Source organism: Cyprinodon variegatus, unplaced genomic scaffold, assembly GCF_000732505.1.
Source record: "Cyprinodon variegatus isolate N-32 unplaced genomic scaffold, C_variegatus-1.0 Scaffold256, whole genome shotgun sequence".
In the NCBI taxonomy this organism is placed as follows: Eukaryota; Metazoa; Chordata; class Actinopteri; order Cyprinodontiformes; family Cyprinodontidae; genus Cyprinodon; species Cyprinodon variegatus.
Genome location: NW_015150709.1, coordinates 367,889 through 385,062, shown reverse-complemented (window position 1 = coordinate 385,062; position 17,174 = coordinate 367,889). Strand labels below are relative to the sequence as shown.

The window sequence follows — 17,174 nt, the reverse complement described above, 5'->3', positions numbered from 1 at the left end:
ATTGTTTTAAAATCTAAGTATCGGCCGATCACCAATCTCCTAGAATTAAAAATAAAATAAGGGCTGATAAATTGATGTGCCCCTACTTTCTGTCTGGGGTCTCTAGAGTTTCAAATAGATCTCTGGTTCTGGTTGTTAATATATGAACTATTGGCTGTTTTTTGTTTTATGCTTTTGTTCTGTGTTTACATAAAAACTTGTGGACAAAGTAAAAATGATCTAAAATCTCCACTGGGTGAATCTGAAAAGGTCCATTGTGTTCTTCAGGGTCAGAGGGGGTTTTCCTTCTATTACTCTTCAACAATTTCTACCCAGAGCTGAGTGGCAGTGTGTGGTGCTTTAGACTTTCTTGGTTCTGGTATGAGCTTTGCTAAGAGTCTTCAAAGTATTTAAAGTTCCATGTTTTGTCTTTTCTTTTTGTTTTTCATTTTTTAGTTGAGGTTGATGGTTCTCACTGTGGTTCCCCAGGTCACCAAAGCCTTAGAAATCCCTTTGCAATCCTTTCCAGACTGGAATCTCTTAAGATCTGGTGGATGTTGGGTTGATTTTTTTTGGGGACCTTTTGGCCTACTTCATGTTGGCAGACAGTTTCTGTGTTGGTAGACAGTTTCTGTTCAATCATTCTTTGGTAATACAGAACAGGACAATACAGCTGATTTACTATTTTACCAGTGCAGTTACATTTTCACACAGGGTTGGATTGGATAGGATCCCCATCTTTCTGTATTTGCTATGATTTCATCAGTCCATTGATAAAATCCTCAGATAAATAAATTCATATTATAAATAAAATAATATTTTAATCTGTTTGATGATTTGAAACATGCACAGCACCGTGTGATCAATAAAACATCCAAGTTCCTGCTTTTTTTCTACAGATCTCACGCGGTGAATGAAAATGAATGTGGGGCTGATTGCGTAAGCTTTAAATAGGTATTACATTACTGTTGCTTTTCACCACAGGAGCTGCAGAGGCTGCTTTAAGACAATCCGGGCATCTCTGCCTGTCTGTGGATGACATCATTGATATTGTAAACTGAGAGAGGACTGGGTGTGAGGAGCAGCCACGCAGGGGAGAAACAAGGACCTTTAGGGTTTGTTTGTTTTTTTCCCCCCTCTGATCTCCTCGAAAATGAAATAAAAATATATTTCAGAGAGAAAAGAAAGAGAGGAAGGGATCTTTCGAGTGTTTTTTCACCTTTCCGTGGAGGGGTTCAGGTCACGCATCTCCGAGGGTTATGATCCGTCCCGAGCCTCGTCGGCACGTCGCTGTCCATGGTCCTGAGTGAGACGGAGCGACCACGGAGCCGGTGAGGAGGCGAAGGAGGTGTGGTTCTGGGGGGGCTGTTCGTTGCCTTGTCAAGGTGTCTGCAGGCGTGCATGAGTGTGATGGTGTTAGCGGGGTTCGGGTCGGGAAAACAGAACCGAAACAGTCGTGCAGGGCTGCAGGGCGCGGTTAGGACTGGCATCTGATGGTGCAGTTGCATTCAGCGCCGTAGCTATCTGGGGCAACTGCATTTTTGTTGTTGTTTTTTTTTTTTTTTTTTGGGTCACATAATTCTAAAGCAGCTGGATATAATATCTGTAAAAACATTCTGCGTTGACATTGGTGGCGTTTTATAAAAACGTTATTTATTTATTTATTTATTTATTGTTACATTTTAAATGTGAATTGTGGGTATGCAGGTGTAGATCACGTAATTTCTCACTTTAAAACCACATTTCATGGCCTGTTTTGGCTGAGGGAGCTTGGTTAAGGAGAACATGACTCATTGGAATTTTGTCAACGAGCTCCAGTCAGTAATCCGGAGTTCATGCACATTATTACTTGAACACAGGAGCTCCTTTTAAGAGAATAAGAGCTGACCCAGCTTCTCTTTCTGCACCTTGGAGAATTTGATGTTATAGAAGTTACTTCATCCTGCTTTGCTAAAATTGTTCCCAGAGTTTATTAGGCCTATTGCATCTCCCAGTTCAGCTGTTAGTTCTAGTCTTTGGTTAGTTAAGCCATGTGGACTCACTGCTGCTCCTGCTGCTTCCACTGGTCCCATTCACTCTGAGTTACATCACTCTTTCCTTTCATCATCCTCACTTTTTATCATTTCTTCTATCATTTTCGCTTCATCATCTCTATTTTACTTGTTGGACTCGTGACACAGCAGAGCTTATATTCTGCAGCTTTGCACCACTTTTTCTTCTTTACTTTATTGATCACCAGTGATGGATTGATAGTGCATGCTTATGTTGTTTCCACAGTGAGGTGAAGAGCTCAGGAGCGATGGAGTTACGCGTGGGGAACAAATACCGCCTCGGGAGGAAGATAGGGAGCGGATCATTTGGAGACATCTATCTTGGTGAGAATTCATGCTTTCTTTCAGCACATTTAGATATTTTCCTTGGTTTTTATCATTATTATTTTTTAACATACTGTGTTCTGCAAAAGTATTCCTGAAACTTTTTACATTTTGGGATCTATATTCAACTTTAATGGAATTTATGCAACAAAAGAAAATCTTAAATGTGTTTTGTGTGTTTTTATTTATCTCCCTGACTCTATACAATCGTTCTTTGCTGCATTCTGAAGACAGAAAACTTTATATTTCATATTCTTCTTTTATTTAATTTTTTATCCAGATTGTTCTGGATTTAGCTATACATCTTCCCAACTGTTTTCCATCTTCTCTGTCTCTGTTGAAGAAAAGCATCCCAACAGCATAATGGTTCCACAACCATGTATTACATAGAAAACTGTATGTTGTGGCTCCTGTACAGTAGTCGGTTTCCTCCACACCCAGCCTTTTTTATAAGTAGAATTAATAATCCCCTTTTTCCATGTTGGCTATGTCACCTAGATAATTTGTGACCAGCTAATACATGAATCTGCTTTGATCTAAACCATCCTGTAGTATGTCTGGTTGGATGTTTGGGGATGTTAACCCTTCAGCCAAGTCTCATTTCTTCTGCAGCCTCTAAAATTTTTCCTGCCCATTTGAAGAAAAATACACAATGGTTTACCAGAAATAGAAATCTGGTCATGGATGTGAATACTTTTGAAAGACACTGTATAATCATGATATTTCTCTAAATCCTCATCTCTTTGCTCAGTGTTACTGCACCTTTGTATCCTCTGCTTTGCCCATCAGGTTCCAACATTGCTACAGGAGAGGAGGTAGCCATTAAACTGGAATGTGTGAAGACCAAACACCCGCAGCTCCATATTGAGAGCAAGTTCTACAAAATGATGCAGGGAGGAGGTGAGACATTTAAAGATAAGATGAGAAGGATTATGATTCCTGTTTCTTAACCCTCTCATTTCCCCTCAGTGGGAATTCCCGCCATCAAGTGGTGTGGAGCGGAGGGAGACTACAATGTCATGGTGATGGAGCTGCTGGGTCCCAGTTTGGAGGACTTGTTTAACTTCTGTTCCCGCAAGTTCAGCCTGAAAACCGTCCTGCTGCTGGCCGATCAGATGGTGAGACGCACTGACTGGGTGTCAAATTAATAATTAATGGAATGATCTTTGTTTTCCTTTCTCAATTTTAAGGTTTTCATTTTTTTAAGGTGTAGCTCCTAGGTTTCTTTGAGCCACAATCAGAATGGATCAGGATTTAAAGTATTTGTAAATACCTATCCCCCCCCCCCCTGAAAAAAAAAAGACTGGAAAGCTGTTTCAAGAAAAGGTAAAAATAGGAGAACGGAATCATGCCCAACCAAAAAGTTCATGAATTTTAAATTTCTTTACAATGTTGTCTTATTGGAGTGGCAGACTTTAGTCTTTTTTACTGGAATTTCAGGCAGACAGAAAGTCTAAGCATATCAGAGATGTTGAAAGAAGATGTGACTTTTTCACATATTCACTCCTTTTTTCTAAGCTGTGCATGTGTCTCAATACACAGACCCCCTTTCTGCTGCAGGTTTGTGCATGGTTGATTGTAAGGTAGATGAATACAAATGTATTCTGCATTTTTTAGATTTTTATTTATAAAAGGCTTTGGAAACCATGCATCACTTTATTAGACATAATCCCAGTAAAATAATTTAAAGTTCACATTTGCAAAGCAGCAAAATGTGCAAAGGGTTTCAAGGAGAATAAATCTACTGTTAATATTTATATATATATCCATTAGGTTATATGGTTTAAAGGTGTCGTAGTAAGGGCGGCCCTCTGTACCCAGTGGTCATCAAGCGACAGGCGGGTAATTGTTTCATTTCAAATCTATAAATGTGTGTGCCTTTCAGCTGTTCTCATAATCAGGAGTCACCACAGAATGTCATTAGGAGTTGATCACAGACTTGGAAACCTTTTTATGCCATTTCGCCTTCTGACACAAGCAGGATTCCAACTTTGGTCCTTTGCAGGTTAAACCACTTCAACATTGTGACTGAAATCTAAACCTGAATCCAATATATGTATTTCTCTTCATTTTTAATCATTCATTTGCCCTAAAATGTTTGAACCTTGAATATGTTTTAGCAACATTTTTCTTCATTATCCAAATTTCAGATTGCTTGTCTGTCTGACTTTCTCTTGGCAGCTTTGACCTATTTTCTTAAGAGCTTTTGGTAGTTTTTTTTTTAAAACTTCTCTCCTGTCCTTGTGATTTATCCCGTCTCCTACTTCCTCCTCTAAAGATGCTGCAGTGTAACTAAATTTTGGACTGCCTCTGTTGATCAGCAGAAAGGCTGACAATAATTGATGAGTTGAACAGACTCAGCTAATATTCGACCACAAACTGAGGACTAAGGACTTTAACAATCATTTCACCTTTAAAGACCAATTCTCTAAAACTAAGATCATGCTGCTGGTGCTGTGTAAGTCAAGACCAACAGAAGCAGATTCTCATCAGAGTAAGACCTCTTGCCAAATGAGGGTATTTACCAATATATAAACATACAGAAACGCAATTTTAGGGATAGAAGTACTAAAATAAACAAGGTCACTTCATACAGGCCACCTTCCCTTTTCAGGACCTTAACTGAACATTAAGGGGGCATAAAGTAAAGTGTTTTTTTGCTGCTGCTGTTTAATGAGATCTTTTGTGCGTACAAAGTTTAGGTGCACTTCCCAAAGAAAAGGGTTGTTAAATAAAGGCTGATCTGGGAGGAAACATTTGTCTTTGCTAGTTTGAGAAGTGCAGTGCTGCTTTTGGGTCATTTCTTAATATTTTCAGCTCATCAAATGAGTCATTTTAATCAAAGTGGAGGAGTTTTGACTTGATTCTATTGTAAAGGATTATTTAAAGTTTGCAGCCCCACTGACAGTTTTTTCCAACACCAACTGTTTCTTATTAGATTTAAGTCCAGATTCTTACCAGGCCACTGCACAACCTTAAATTGGTTTTCTCATGCTTGTCAGATATCGACTTGTTGATGTGCTTTGGATCAATGTCTGATGGCTGGATATTCTTCTGCAGGGTTTTCCGGTAGAGATGTGTTCATTAATTACAGGAAGCCTTCTAGTTCCTGAAAAAGCAAGGCTGCCACGACAATCATGCTGCCACCACCATGTTTTATTGTTGGTAAAGAAAAATGATGTTAGTTTTACTCATAATGTGAGAAGAGCACAGCTTCTCGGATGTTTGTACTTAATCAAATATGTGATGGGCCTTTGGGTACATCTGGGTTAGCAGTAGTTCTGACCTTAAGCCTTAATTTTTTTCAGTCTCTCTTTTTCTCTGCATTTGTTGAATCATGAACTATGGACTTAGGAAGCAAGGTCTACAGAACTTTGGATTATATTCTTTTGTTACTCTCCAGATAACTAGTTGATGAATTTCTAGTGTACTTTATGTTGGTTAGCCGCTCCTTGGAACGCTTTCTACTGTTCAATTTCAATTAAATTCAGTTTATTTATATAGCGCCAATTCATAACACAAATAATCTCAAGGCACTCTACAGTTCAACCAGATCATACAGTCAAATTGATTCAAAATACAGTCAAATTGATTCAATGTTTACAGAAATAAAAGAAAAAGCAACGCAAATACTTCCTCGGGGTGTTGTTCTTTTGTTGTATTTATTAATTCAAACAGAAAAATAAGAAGTCAGAGGTAAGAATTTATCTTTAAAATAACTTAACATTAAGCAGCTTGTCAAGCTTCTTGAGATCCTTTGCTCTCATGCTCCTACCCCAGCAGATGATGGCAGAAGAGATCAAACTCTCCACAACAGACTAATGGAAGATCGGCAGCATCTTGCTGAAAACACCAAAGGACCTAAGCCTCCTTAAGAAGAACAGTCTGCTTTGTCTCTNACTCTCCACAACAGACTAATGGAAGATCGGCAGCATCTTGCTGAAAACACCGAATAACCTAAGCCTCCTTAAGAAGAACAGTCTGCTTTGTCTCTTCTTGTAGAGTTGCCTCTTTACTTGACTTCTACATACAGACAGGTGGAGGGAGGAGTGAGCAGTTCTATCTTCTGATTTGGTTGAGAACAAGCGCATAGAAGCAGGAAGGTGGAAGATAAACAATAGAGGTATAAGAGGAAATCTTTGGGTACAAGAAGGATAGGATGTCGGTTTGACTGTGGGCAGGATGCTGAGCTTGTTGCTGAATAAATCTATTAAATAATGTGTTTAGTTTTTTTGGCCATTTCCAGAGTCCAATCTGTCTGATCCTCCTTCTTTAATTTTCTTTATCCCTAACCACAAATCTCTAACATTGTTCTTCTGGAGCCTGTTTCTATTTTCTTTCTGTATGTCTCCTTGCTTTCTCTTTTTGACCTTAAGTTGCTTCTTTATACTCATCAATGCTCCCCTTTATCTTTTCCTGAAGGCTCTTTTTTTATTAGCATTTCCTTTAGATAACTAGTAATCCAGGGTTTATTACTTGGCAAGCTAAGAAATATGCAAAGTGACATTAAATGTCTACAAACATTTTATGAAAATAATTAAATATATAAAAACGTTTCAGATTCAAATTTATTATTAAAATATGAAAACTAATTAATTATATTTGTATTAGAATTGCTGAATTCAGAATGACATTTTATTTCGTTTTAACTCATGCGTTTACATATGTAATATATTGTATTTGATCAAATGTTGTTTGTTTTTTCCCGATGATTTAATGAAGACAACAGAAATGTGTAAGTATGTCTTCAACTGCAAGGAACAGGACAAAGGTAGATCTTAAAAAAGGCACGGAATAAAAAACTGCTATCGATACAAGAAGATTCTCAAAAGAAGCTAAGTACAGACTAAGTGTGAAAAAAAGAAATAAGTTACCCAAAAAGATGTTATATGTATAGAATATAATATATAATTATATATCTATAAAAGAGTTATAGGAGGCAATGCAGTTGTAGACTAGTTATCTTTATGCGGGTTGTAGGAGCAGGATGAATGGACTCTAACACTGAACACGGGGGTCCACTTTTCTCCACAGATAAGTCGGATTGAATACATCCACTCTAAGAACTTCATCCACAGAGATGTAAAGCCTGATAACTTCCTTATGGGCCTCGGGAAGAAAGGCAACCTGGTCTACATCATCGACTTTGGTCTGGCAAAGAAATACCGGGACGCCAGAACACACCAGCACATCCCTTACCGCGAGAACAAGAACCTCACTGGGACGGCGCGATACGCCTCTATCAACACTCATCTGGGTATCGGTAAGTAGACAGTTACCAGGGAGGCCTCAGTTCTCACAATGCCCCCTTCTCTTCTTCACTAGTCCCCCTCCTCCCTTTTTGTCCACAGAGCAGTCGAGGCGAGACGACCTGGAGTCTCTGGGTTACGTTCTCATGTACTTCAACCTGGGTTCTCTGCCTTGGCAAGGACTGAAAGCTGCAACCAAGAGGCAGAAGTACGAGCGCATCAGCGAGAAGAAGATGTCCACCCCCATCGAGGCGCTCTGCAAAGGATACCCCTGTGAGTGGGTCACTGGACCAGCAGACCTTGCTGCACAGATTTTCTCTCAGATATGTCTGAGACCCTCATCCTCCCTCCCCTCTCTCCCTTCTAGCTGAATTCTCTACTTACCTGAACTTGTGTCGCTCTCTGCGGTTTGACGATAAGCCTGATTACTCCTATCTGAGGCAGCTCTTCAGGAACCTTTTCCACAGACAGGGCTTTTCCTATGATTACGTCTTTGACTGGAACATGCTGAAGTTTGTGAGTGTTTGCTTTTCTCAGTAATGGAAACCTTATCCGGTTACAATCAGGCATTTAAGCTCCTGCCCAGGGTCCTGTTTCACAGTCCTACCATGAATAGTAAGCAGATACCCGGAGAAGTTCTACCCCGTCTTCCTTACTCAGATTTTCTTGTTTCAGAACAGCTGATACAAGTTGGGTAACCAACCCAGCATCTAATCAACTCTAAAATTTAAATCATGCAGGAGCATTTAAGAAATTCATCTGAACAGAAATAGAAACAAAACCCTCCACCAAATAAACCTGTCTGTATATGCAGCCAGAAATTTGACAATGATTATCGTAAATTGTCTGAAAAGGGGTATGAAGAAGTAAAACTTATTTTTCATACCCCTCTCCCTCTAATTGCACTTTAATTAACTTAAAGTCGAGTAACCTTCCTGTTAAACTTGTTATTTATCCAATATTCACAAAAAATATATATACTAAATGGAAGATTATGAAATAAATAACATTTACATACAGATATATGATTTGGAAATAGATTGCCTGCATCTATCAACACCTATAGCAACTCATTGAAAAAATGGCCATTAGTTAATACAATATAATTTCCCTTTGGGATCAATAGTTTTTTATTTATTTATTGAATTCAATGACGAATAAACATGGCCATAATATTTAGACATAGATTTAACATTTATATTTAGTGTTTGCCAGTGAATTTAAGACTTAAAGCTTTGTTTAAAAAAGTGTGGTAAATGACAGAAATGTGACATTTGGAAATGTTTTTTTTTTGTTAAATTTATCATTCTGCACACAATCATTTTTGTTAGTGCACGGAATATGGGTCAGGTGCAGCATAACAGGCAGCGATTAATGATTTGATTCCCAAAACATTTACTGTGCTGCAGCCATCTTCGCACTGCAGATATTTCCTACTGTACATGTACTGGAAACATAAAAACAAATATATATATTTTTTTGGTGCTTCCTGAAGGTATTAAAACCTCATGTCTTTATTAAAGCAATATTTAAGAAGCCATATTTCCTTAAAAATAGATCAAATATTTAATCATGCTCTAATCACCATCACAGGAGGGTGATAATTGTTTTTTTATAACATTTTGTTATCTTATATTTGGTATCTCAACTGAAAAATAGGAGTTTGTTGTCATGATTTTACCCAGGGACATGCCGTCCTAGCTTTCTGAATCGGAAAAGCCAAGATATGTAGGAATTTACCACAGAACTTACTCTACATTACCAATGATCCTGCTTTGTGAATTGCAGCTTTGGTATAGAACTTAATGATAGCGGTCCAGTCCGGAGGCAAGTTTTTACTACAGATGAAACGTTTTATGAGGAAAGTGGAGCAGCTAGAACAGACACTAAAAGGACTAATTCTGATTTAATGAGTGAAACCTTGCAGATAAGCATGGTTGCCTTTAACCAGCCTTTTTATGTCAAGGTTGCTGTTTGTTTGTTTTTTTTTTTACAAACAAGTTATTTTCTTTGTGTTTCAGGGTTCCAGCAGGACAGCAGAGGATGGAGAGAGAGAGAGGAGGGAGGGGAAAGAAGGAGAGGAACGAGGAGGTGCAGGTCAAAGAGGAGGTGGGGGTCGAGCTTTACCTCCGGGTCCAAACCCCTGCGCTGCCAACAGAGTCAGGAACGAGCCAGAGACCACTCCTTCCAACCAGGCCTCCCGTGGAGCCCAGCCATCAGGTCAGGCTGCTTTTTAGATATGGCACAAGACTATTATAAGACAAGCCTCAGATGAAAACAGTGCGTACTGCTGTGTGCAGGGAACCGCTCCCCTCAGGCAGGCAGAGCAGAGAGGGCTGAACGAGAACGCAAGGTGGCCATGAGGCTTCACCGTGGCGCCCCCGCCAATGTCTCCTCCTCTGACCTCACAGCACGCCTCGACCAGTCTCGTATCACTGCATCACAGGTAAGAGGTTTGAGAGTTTAACTTTCATGCATTCATATTATGATTTCTTTATTATTTAGAATCCGGTGTGCTTGCCTCTAATTCACTATGCACAAAAGGAACAGCATCAGACATTACCAGATAATTGAAAAAGGCACCAATGTCCGGAGGACACATTTAATATATTCAGCAAATGAAATAAATGCAGGACGACACATTAATCACCTAAACAAAACTGATCAACATGGAGTTTCAGCTGCTCTGTTCTCCTGTCTTACATAGGTCAGTGTGCCGTTTGAACATCTGGCAAAGTGACATTCTTCTTGCAGTTTTGCAGGTCAGTAATACCTCTGTGATATTGATCTTCTCTTTATTTAAAAAACAGTAACGCTGCTGAGCCTAGAATCCATGAAGATTAGCCTTCAAATACTTATGCGAGGCCAGATAATAGAAAAAATGAGACAGAGTGAGAATTCTTTTATTTTACTTTTAAAAGTATCTATATGCCTTGAACTGTTTTCCATTATGACGTGTTAGAAACAAACTCAAGGGGATTTTAAAGGAATTTAATAACAGAGAACAAAGAAGAGGATGATTGTGAAATCCAGCAGAAGGTCCGAAACAATCCAAAGGCTCTGGTCCTAAACAGCCCAAAACCTTTCTACTGTAGGCTGAGTCTTTGGTGCTGGAACAAGGCAGGAGGTCTTCCACATCACTGGAACCATCTACTGGGTCAGGCTAAGGTTGAAGAGATGCTGTAGAATCCCACAGAGCTGCTCTGCACAGGCCTTCAGGACTCTGGGCCTGACACCATCTGAACCTGGACTTACTGCAAGGTTAAAACAAGGGTTGACTTGAGTTAGAGAAACGTTTCCAACCTTAAAACCCAACAATTTAGCATAAGTGCATAGCCCAGCTTTTATGGAGGAATCTGTTTGACTCTAAACTGACTGATCATTTCAAGACTGTATTTAACCCTTTGGTTGTGTAACGCATCTCTTATTTTTGTCCTTTATGATTCAGCAACCTAAGGGCATCTAACACCCCCGACTTTTTCAAATAAAATCGAACGAATGAAGACGTGAATGAGTGAAGGAAGAGGATGAAGAGGCAGCACTGCGAACGAAGACCCAGAGCGTCTGTCTGTGTGTCTGCCGGTTTGCCATGTAAGCATGCGCAGTGCCAAAGCCTTGGGAGATGATGGAGAAACCAGTAAAAAGAAGAAGAAGAACCTGCATCCTGGACCTGCTTAAGGCTGCTCTTCAAACTAGTGGTGAGTGAAGGGAGCTGGGTGCAACTTTACAAGGCCTAGGCCCGTCTTCACTCCTATTCACCTTCACATCGATGCAGCAGCTCAATTTGCATAAAAAAAGAAAGAAAATATCAAAGTGCACAAAAAGGACTACATTTACACAGCTGTGGTTTATATGTGTAATCAGTAAAACAGCTATGGGTTTTCTTTTGTTAAAAAGCTAAATCTGCTGCTTCTGGTGTTATTTATTCTGATTAAATCTACAGCCAAACCAGATGTTTACATACTTGGTATAAAAAGACCCACAAGCTTTATTTTCACGGTCGCACATTGAAATAATTTCCTTGATTTAGTTCAGATCAGATGAAAAACTAAATGTGTAAAATGGCAGAGAGAGAGGAAATTATGCTGATGATCTTCATATTCTGAAGTTCCATCTTTTCTTTTTATATTTGCTAAGAATACCTTTTAAACTTCAGGATTTTTTCTATTCATCTTTGTTTTTTCCCCTCTGCGCATCTGCCTTTTTCTTAATTTTTGGTTCATTCCTCCTTATAGCTGTAAATGTGTCCGCTTTGTAGGCTGCCTTACTTACATTCATCCTTTTAGCTGATTTATTTTAGTTTTTTATGCCTTTCCGTTCTTTCTTACATATTTCTACTCCGTTCAAGAGTGTTTCTGACTGTGATTTCAAATGTAACGAAAAGGAAAGACCCTTAACATCTCCTCTCTGCTGGACATGTTCCTTTACCTGCTGCTTCCTACCCTGCTACTCTGACAGCAGGTTCCACGCTCACACTTCCCAGTAAAGTCCCCATCCTTTCTCCCTGGAGAGCTACGGGTGGTAACCTGAGTTCCAAACATCATACATAAGTTTGGTGAAATGCTTGACTTTACTGTCTTTAAACCCCTTTTTAATTCATCTAATAGTTTGCTAAGAGACATTGTCCCTCTGGAAGATCCATCCTTGTCCCAGCTGATGCCTTCAGCAAACACACTTTCCAGAACAGAATGATGCCTTGACTAACTGGCTGTTAATACTTAATCATTAATCAAGCAGATAAACGTGAGAATATTCAGCCATCTGGAAATTGGATCCAAGAACGAACCAGATTAGCTGAGGTCTGCAGTTCTCTTCCTGATTTCCAGGCTAAATTCTATAGATTTTTTCCCTGATCCCACACAAGGAAGCAGAGTGTTTGAAGCATTGCTTTAACATACATCCATGGGTGGCTGAATTTCCCAGAAGTTTAAAAAGCAATATCATTATCCAATTTCCATCCATCCATTTCACCCGCTTATTCCTTTAGGGCCTATCTCCGGCAGTCTATAGGCGAGAGGCGGGGTACACCCTGGAGAGGTCGCCTGTCTGTAGCAGAGCATTATCCAAGTTCCTTCAAACTGAATTCAAGCTTACAAACTTGTTTAAATTTCTCTAAAAAAATTCTCTCATTGTTTTGATATATAGGAACTGAAAAAAAAACCTAATCTTAACTGACATAAAAAAGGAAAAAAAGTTTGGTTTTATTAAATGTCAGAATATGAAATAAAAAAAAAATGTCTACAGAGTATGTAAATATCTGGAGTCAGTCGAATGCCACAACCTTGGAAACTAAATAAAAGTATATTTAGGTCTTTGTAGAAGAGAAGGCTGCAGTGGGAGTCAAAGAGAGAAACAGAGGAACAGAGTGAAAGTCTGCAGTGAAAATGTTGCTGCTTTTTAACAGTCAACATCTTTGTCCGTGTTCTTGTCTCACACTTTTGTTTTTCCTTCAGCTTTACTTTAATGAATCTGAGGAAATGACTGAAAGGATCTGGGGAAAATATGATCTACCCCTTGTTAAATGTTCCCGTCCTGTAACACACCTGTCTTACCTGTGATAAAATGCCGATTCAGTGAGAGAGAAAGCAGATTATACGATTTGACGAAGCCTTGGTGCAGCTTGTAACTCCAGGTATGGGCAGAGGTGGGGAAGTTAAATGACCTTGGAAGCGAGCAAGTCTGCGTGAACAGTAAATGTGTAGATACAGATCATAAGATTGTGACAGATAGCTTATTTTTCTTTGATAAACCTTTGGAGTCTGCACACAGTGTGAGATGATCAGGTGATCCCTCTGGCAGGCAATGACAGAAAGGTTCATGTAAATAAATGCAGAGCACTAATTTAGAAGAACTCATGTTTTGACCAAAGTCTGTCTAGATGAATGAATGAGTGGTTGGATCTCAGAGACTGCAAGGAAATGACTGTTTCCCTGTACAATTCTTTATCTTCGATTTTATGACTATATTGGTGTATATTTTCTGATTCAATAAAAGTATACACACCCTACCCAGAGTCCTGGTCATGCTTTTGCCACAGCTCCAATCAAGTGTATCACAATAAAGTGAAAAGTGAAGAAATGTGTGAATGAATAAAACCCTGTCTTACTTTGATATCCTTAAATAAAAGGGTAATTCAAGAGAACTGTAGAGATCAACATTTTGGATGATTGATTGATTGAAAAAACAATTATTACTATTATTTACACAAAACAAATCTGGTATTTATGGAAGAGTGAAACAAGGGAAACCTTTAGTAGTTGGTTAAAATTAACACAGGGGATGCAGCACATATGTTAAGCTTCAAGAGTACCACAGCCACTGCACACCCTGAACACACCATCCAAACATGGTGGGGAATCCATTATGCTGTGGGGATGGTTTTCTTCAACAAGGAGAGGGGAGATAATCAGAGGAAGTGGAATGGAATATGGATCTAGGTAAATTCCTCCATCGATCCAGAAGAAAATCTCTGCTAGAAGCTAGAAAACCTGAGCTTAGAGTGGAGGTGCAACTTTAGATAGATAATAATACTTATTATTATAATGGCCTAGTTAAAGTCCAGACCTTAAGATGTGAGCTTGAGCTATTAGGGATGTAAAACGAATCCCTTTTCAGAGGCATAGGCCAGTATTGGGTATGGGAGGCTAACAAAGACCTCAACAACTCCCTGTTACTAAGGAGTGGACCTGTTCTTTTGGTTCAGTTTGCTTGTTTTCTAGGCCATAACAAAGCTTTATTGGTCTACTCTATAAAGCTTGGAACTCAAAGCTAATCCAGACATTTTGAAATGAAAGTGCTTCCTAGATGGGAAGCGAAACTTCTTCAAACATGGAAAACAACGTTTTTGGAATGACTATGTCCTGGATGACTGAGAATCTTCACCGACATGTTAGGGGTGTACAAAAATTACATGTACACTGGGAGGCGGTTTTACAAAGTATTGATTGCAGCAGAGAGGACAAATGCAAATGCAAAGCATATTTTTTTCTGATTTTTAATCACAAATTCACAAATCTTTGAGTAAAATTTTAATTTGTACTGAGAAAGTTGTGAGTTTTACTAATAAACCTGCGTTTTTTACTCCTAAATGTATTAATTAGTCTCATATATTTGGGACTTGTGCTCATAAATTTAGATTCTACATGAACTTGTTACCTTTACAGCTACATTTGTGATTTGTACAAGTACATTTGCATACTTGTAACTTTGCAAGTTGTATTCATAACTTCTCAACTTGTATTCCAACTGATGCAGTACGTCTTACATTTATTCACATAACTGACTTTAATTTACAATTTCAGATGTCTATGCATACATTTTTATTAACAATTATCTTTAGAGATTTAAAGATTTCCAGAAGAGGAAAAAATTATTTTGAAAAATCATGGGCGATTCTAGACAGGGGCCAACAGCGGCCAGCTCCCCGAATGGAACTGCTCCTGGCCCCTTAAATGCCCCCCCTATTGAAGACATAATACCAAATCAGTTTTATATGATAATATGTATTTTTATGAAATTGTTGCACCTTTAGGCTGCTCAATGGAAGAGTGGTTAGCACTGCTGCCTTGCAGCAAGAGGTTTCTGGGTTTGATTCCTGGTCTGGGGTCTTTCTGCATGGAGTTTGCATGTTCTCCCTGAGCATGCATGGGTTTTCTCTGGGTACTCCGGCTTCCTCCCACAGTCCAAAACATGACTGTTAGGTTAATTGGCTTCTCTAAATTCTTCTTAGGTATGAATGTGTGCTTGAATGGTTGTTTGTCTCTGTGTTGCCCTGCGATGGACTGGCAACATCTCCAGGGTGACCATGCATCTCGCCTGGAGATAGGCACCAGCAGCCCTCGCAACCCCGCTTGGGATAAGCATTATGGAAAATGGATGGATAGATGTTGCACCTTTAGCTTCAGTTTGGCTCATTTTATATATTAAATGATGAACTATAACCTTGTTGTTTTCTTCTTTTGCTCTTTGCCCTTATGAAAATAAATATACATTGGCCCCAACCTGGCTCCCCTGGTAAAATTTGCCTAGAACCAACCATGGTGCTTTTTCTTTAAAAAAATCTAGCATAAATAATCATGTTACCCATTTGAATTTTACTAACACTCATATCAAGGATTGTATTTCAATAACTGGTTTCAGGAATTTATTTTACAAAATGCTAAAATAATGTAAAAAACTTACTACTGACTTCAAGTCTAAAGTGAACACTGTAAAGTGAAATAACTGGTAACACTGTGTAAAGAGTAAAAAATACATGCAAACGGTTGTATATTAAAGTTTGGATGGAGAAAACAGACCGGAAAGAAAAATCAGTGGGAACCATCAACATCTGCGATTCCCAGAATAAAACTGCGCAAACTCACTGCGCTTTGGACGTAAGCCCCGCCCTCACCCGCGGTGCTCCTCGTTTTATTGGCTGAGAGCCTCTGATCCTGCTCCAATGGGCGGAGCCTCTGTGATGTGGCGTTAATCCGACAGAGATTGGTTTTACAGCGGAGCCGTTATTGAGAAAGAGGAGGGCGAACCGAACCAAAACTCCTCAAACACCGAGTGTAAGCTTCAGAAATGAACTAAATAGATCGATGAAAACAGAGTTAAAGAGCTGCGGAACATGCGAGCTGAACTTTTTAGAGGAGAAGTTAGTTTTGTTTGTTTAGCCGGAGGCGCTGAGAGTTGACGGGTCGGAGCCAACATGGATGTCCTGGGAGCAGCGGGGCTCCACTGAGGAAGACTTCAGGCTCTTTCTGAGCTCCTGGTGCCAAAGAGTGTTTCTGTTACCGCCGGGGAAGCATCTGGAGCAGGTTCACCAGGTTAGTCTGGACTCTATAAAACTATCACCTCCTCCCAAACACAAAGTCTTTATTATTTTTGTCAGCATCATTTTTATAACATGGTTATTGAATAAAAAAAAAATTATTATTACTTTAAGTTCATAAAAACAATGGAAGTTATTCAACTTCTAATTTGATTGATCTGTTTGAATATTTCTGCAATCAAAGATTTTTAGAATAGAATAGAATAGAACAGAAAATCCCTTTATTGTCCCACCATGTGGAAATTCTGGTGTTTACAGCAGCAAAAAGATGATATTAAAAAAAACCCCATCAGTTTCATTATCAATAGCAGAATTATCAATTTATTTGTCTGATATAAAATAAAACAAATAAGAGGTGTGAAAATGAATGATTTGTTTTATTACATGAGGATAATCCAGTCTTAGTGTTACCAATGTTATTACCCATTGTGTTGGGAATTACAAACACTTTGTCTGCTTTCCATCTGCTGCTTTATTTCTCTCTCCCTGCCTCTAATATATTATTCCACTGTGTAACTGTGTGTGTGTCTGTTTGCGACCATGCTCCAGTTGACCTTTCTCCCCTTCCAAATGAACCCCCCCAGCTGTCCTTTCTCCTCACTGCAGCCCTATTGTGATCCTGGCTGCTTCCGATGCCTCCACATCTTCTGGTTACTAGAGAGGAGTCGATCAGTTACCAGATAATCAAATAGGCTGATTCTGTCTTAAAGTCATAGGGAAGTCATATTTAAATGTCAAATTATTCTGCCTTAAAAG

General features: G+C 39.1%; 2 protein-coding genes across 5 annotated transcripts in view; both read left to right on the top strand.

Annotated features, from left to right (window-relative positions):
- Window positions 1-1,037: 1,037 nt before the first annotated feature.
- LOC107089544 (casein kinase I isoform epsilon-like) lies at window positions 1,038-11,795 on the top strand. Of its 3 annotated transcripts, none has more exons than XM_015382401.1 (11): window positions 1,038-1,310; window positions 2,257-2,354; window positions 3,144-3,254; window positions 3,324-3,472; window positions 7,389-7,617; window positions 7,706-7,876; window positions 7,971-8,119; window positions 9,625-9,823; window positions 9,904-10,049; window positions 10,311-10,365; window positions 11,052-11,795. In XM_015382401.1, exons 1-10 carry the CDS (start codon window positions 1,276-1,278, stop codon window positions 10,341-10,343), a joined length of 1,320 nt encoding a protein of 439 aa, XP_015237887.1. In that variant the 5' UTR covers window positions 1,038-1,275; the 3' UTR covers window positions 10,344-10,365; window positions 11,052-11,795. The 3 variants fall into 3 exon arrangements, with proteins under 3 accessions (XP_015237887.1, XP_015237888.1, XP_015237889.1); XM_015382402.1 differs by having other exon boundaries at window positions 1,038-1,327; XM_015382403.1 differs by having other exon boundaries at window positions 1,058-1,094.
- A 4,272-nt stretch (window positions 11,796-16,067) lies between these two features.
- Window positions 16,068-17,174, top strand: part of LOC107089568 (transmembrane protein 184B-like) — a 10,945-nt gene continuing 9,838 nt past the window's right edge. For both annotated transcript variants that reach the window (XM_015382447.1, XM_015382446.1), the window contains exon 1: window positions 16,068-16,413. The gene's annotated coding sequence lies outside the window, so the exon portion shown is untranslated. The remainder of the gene's footprint in view (window positions 16,414-17,174) is intronic.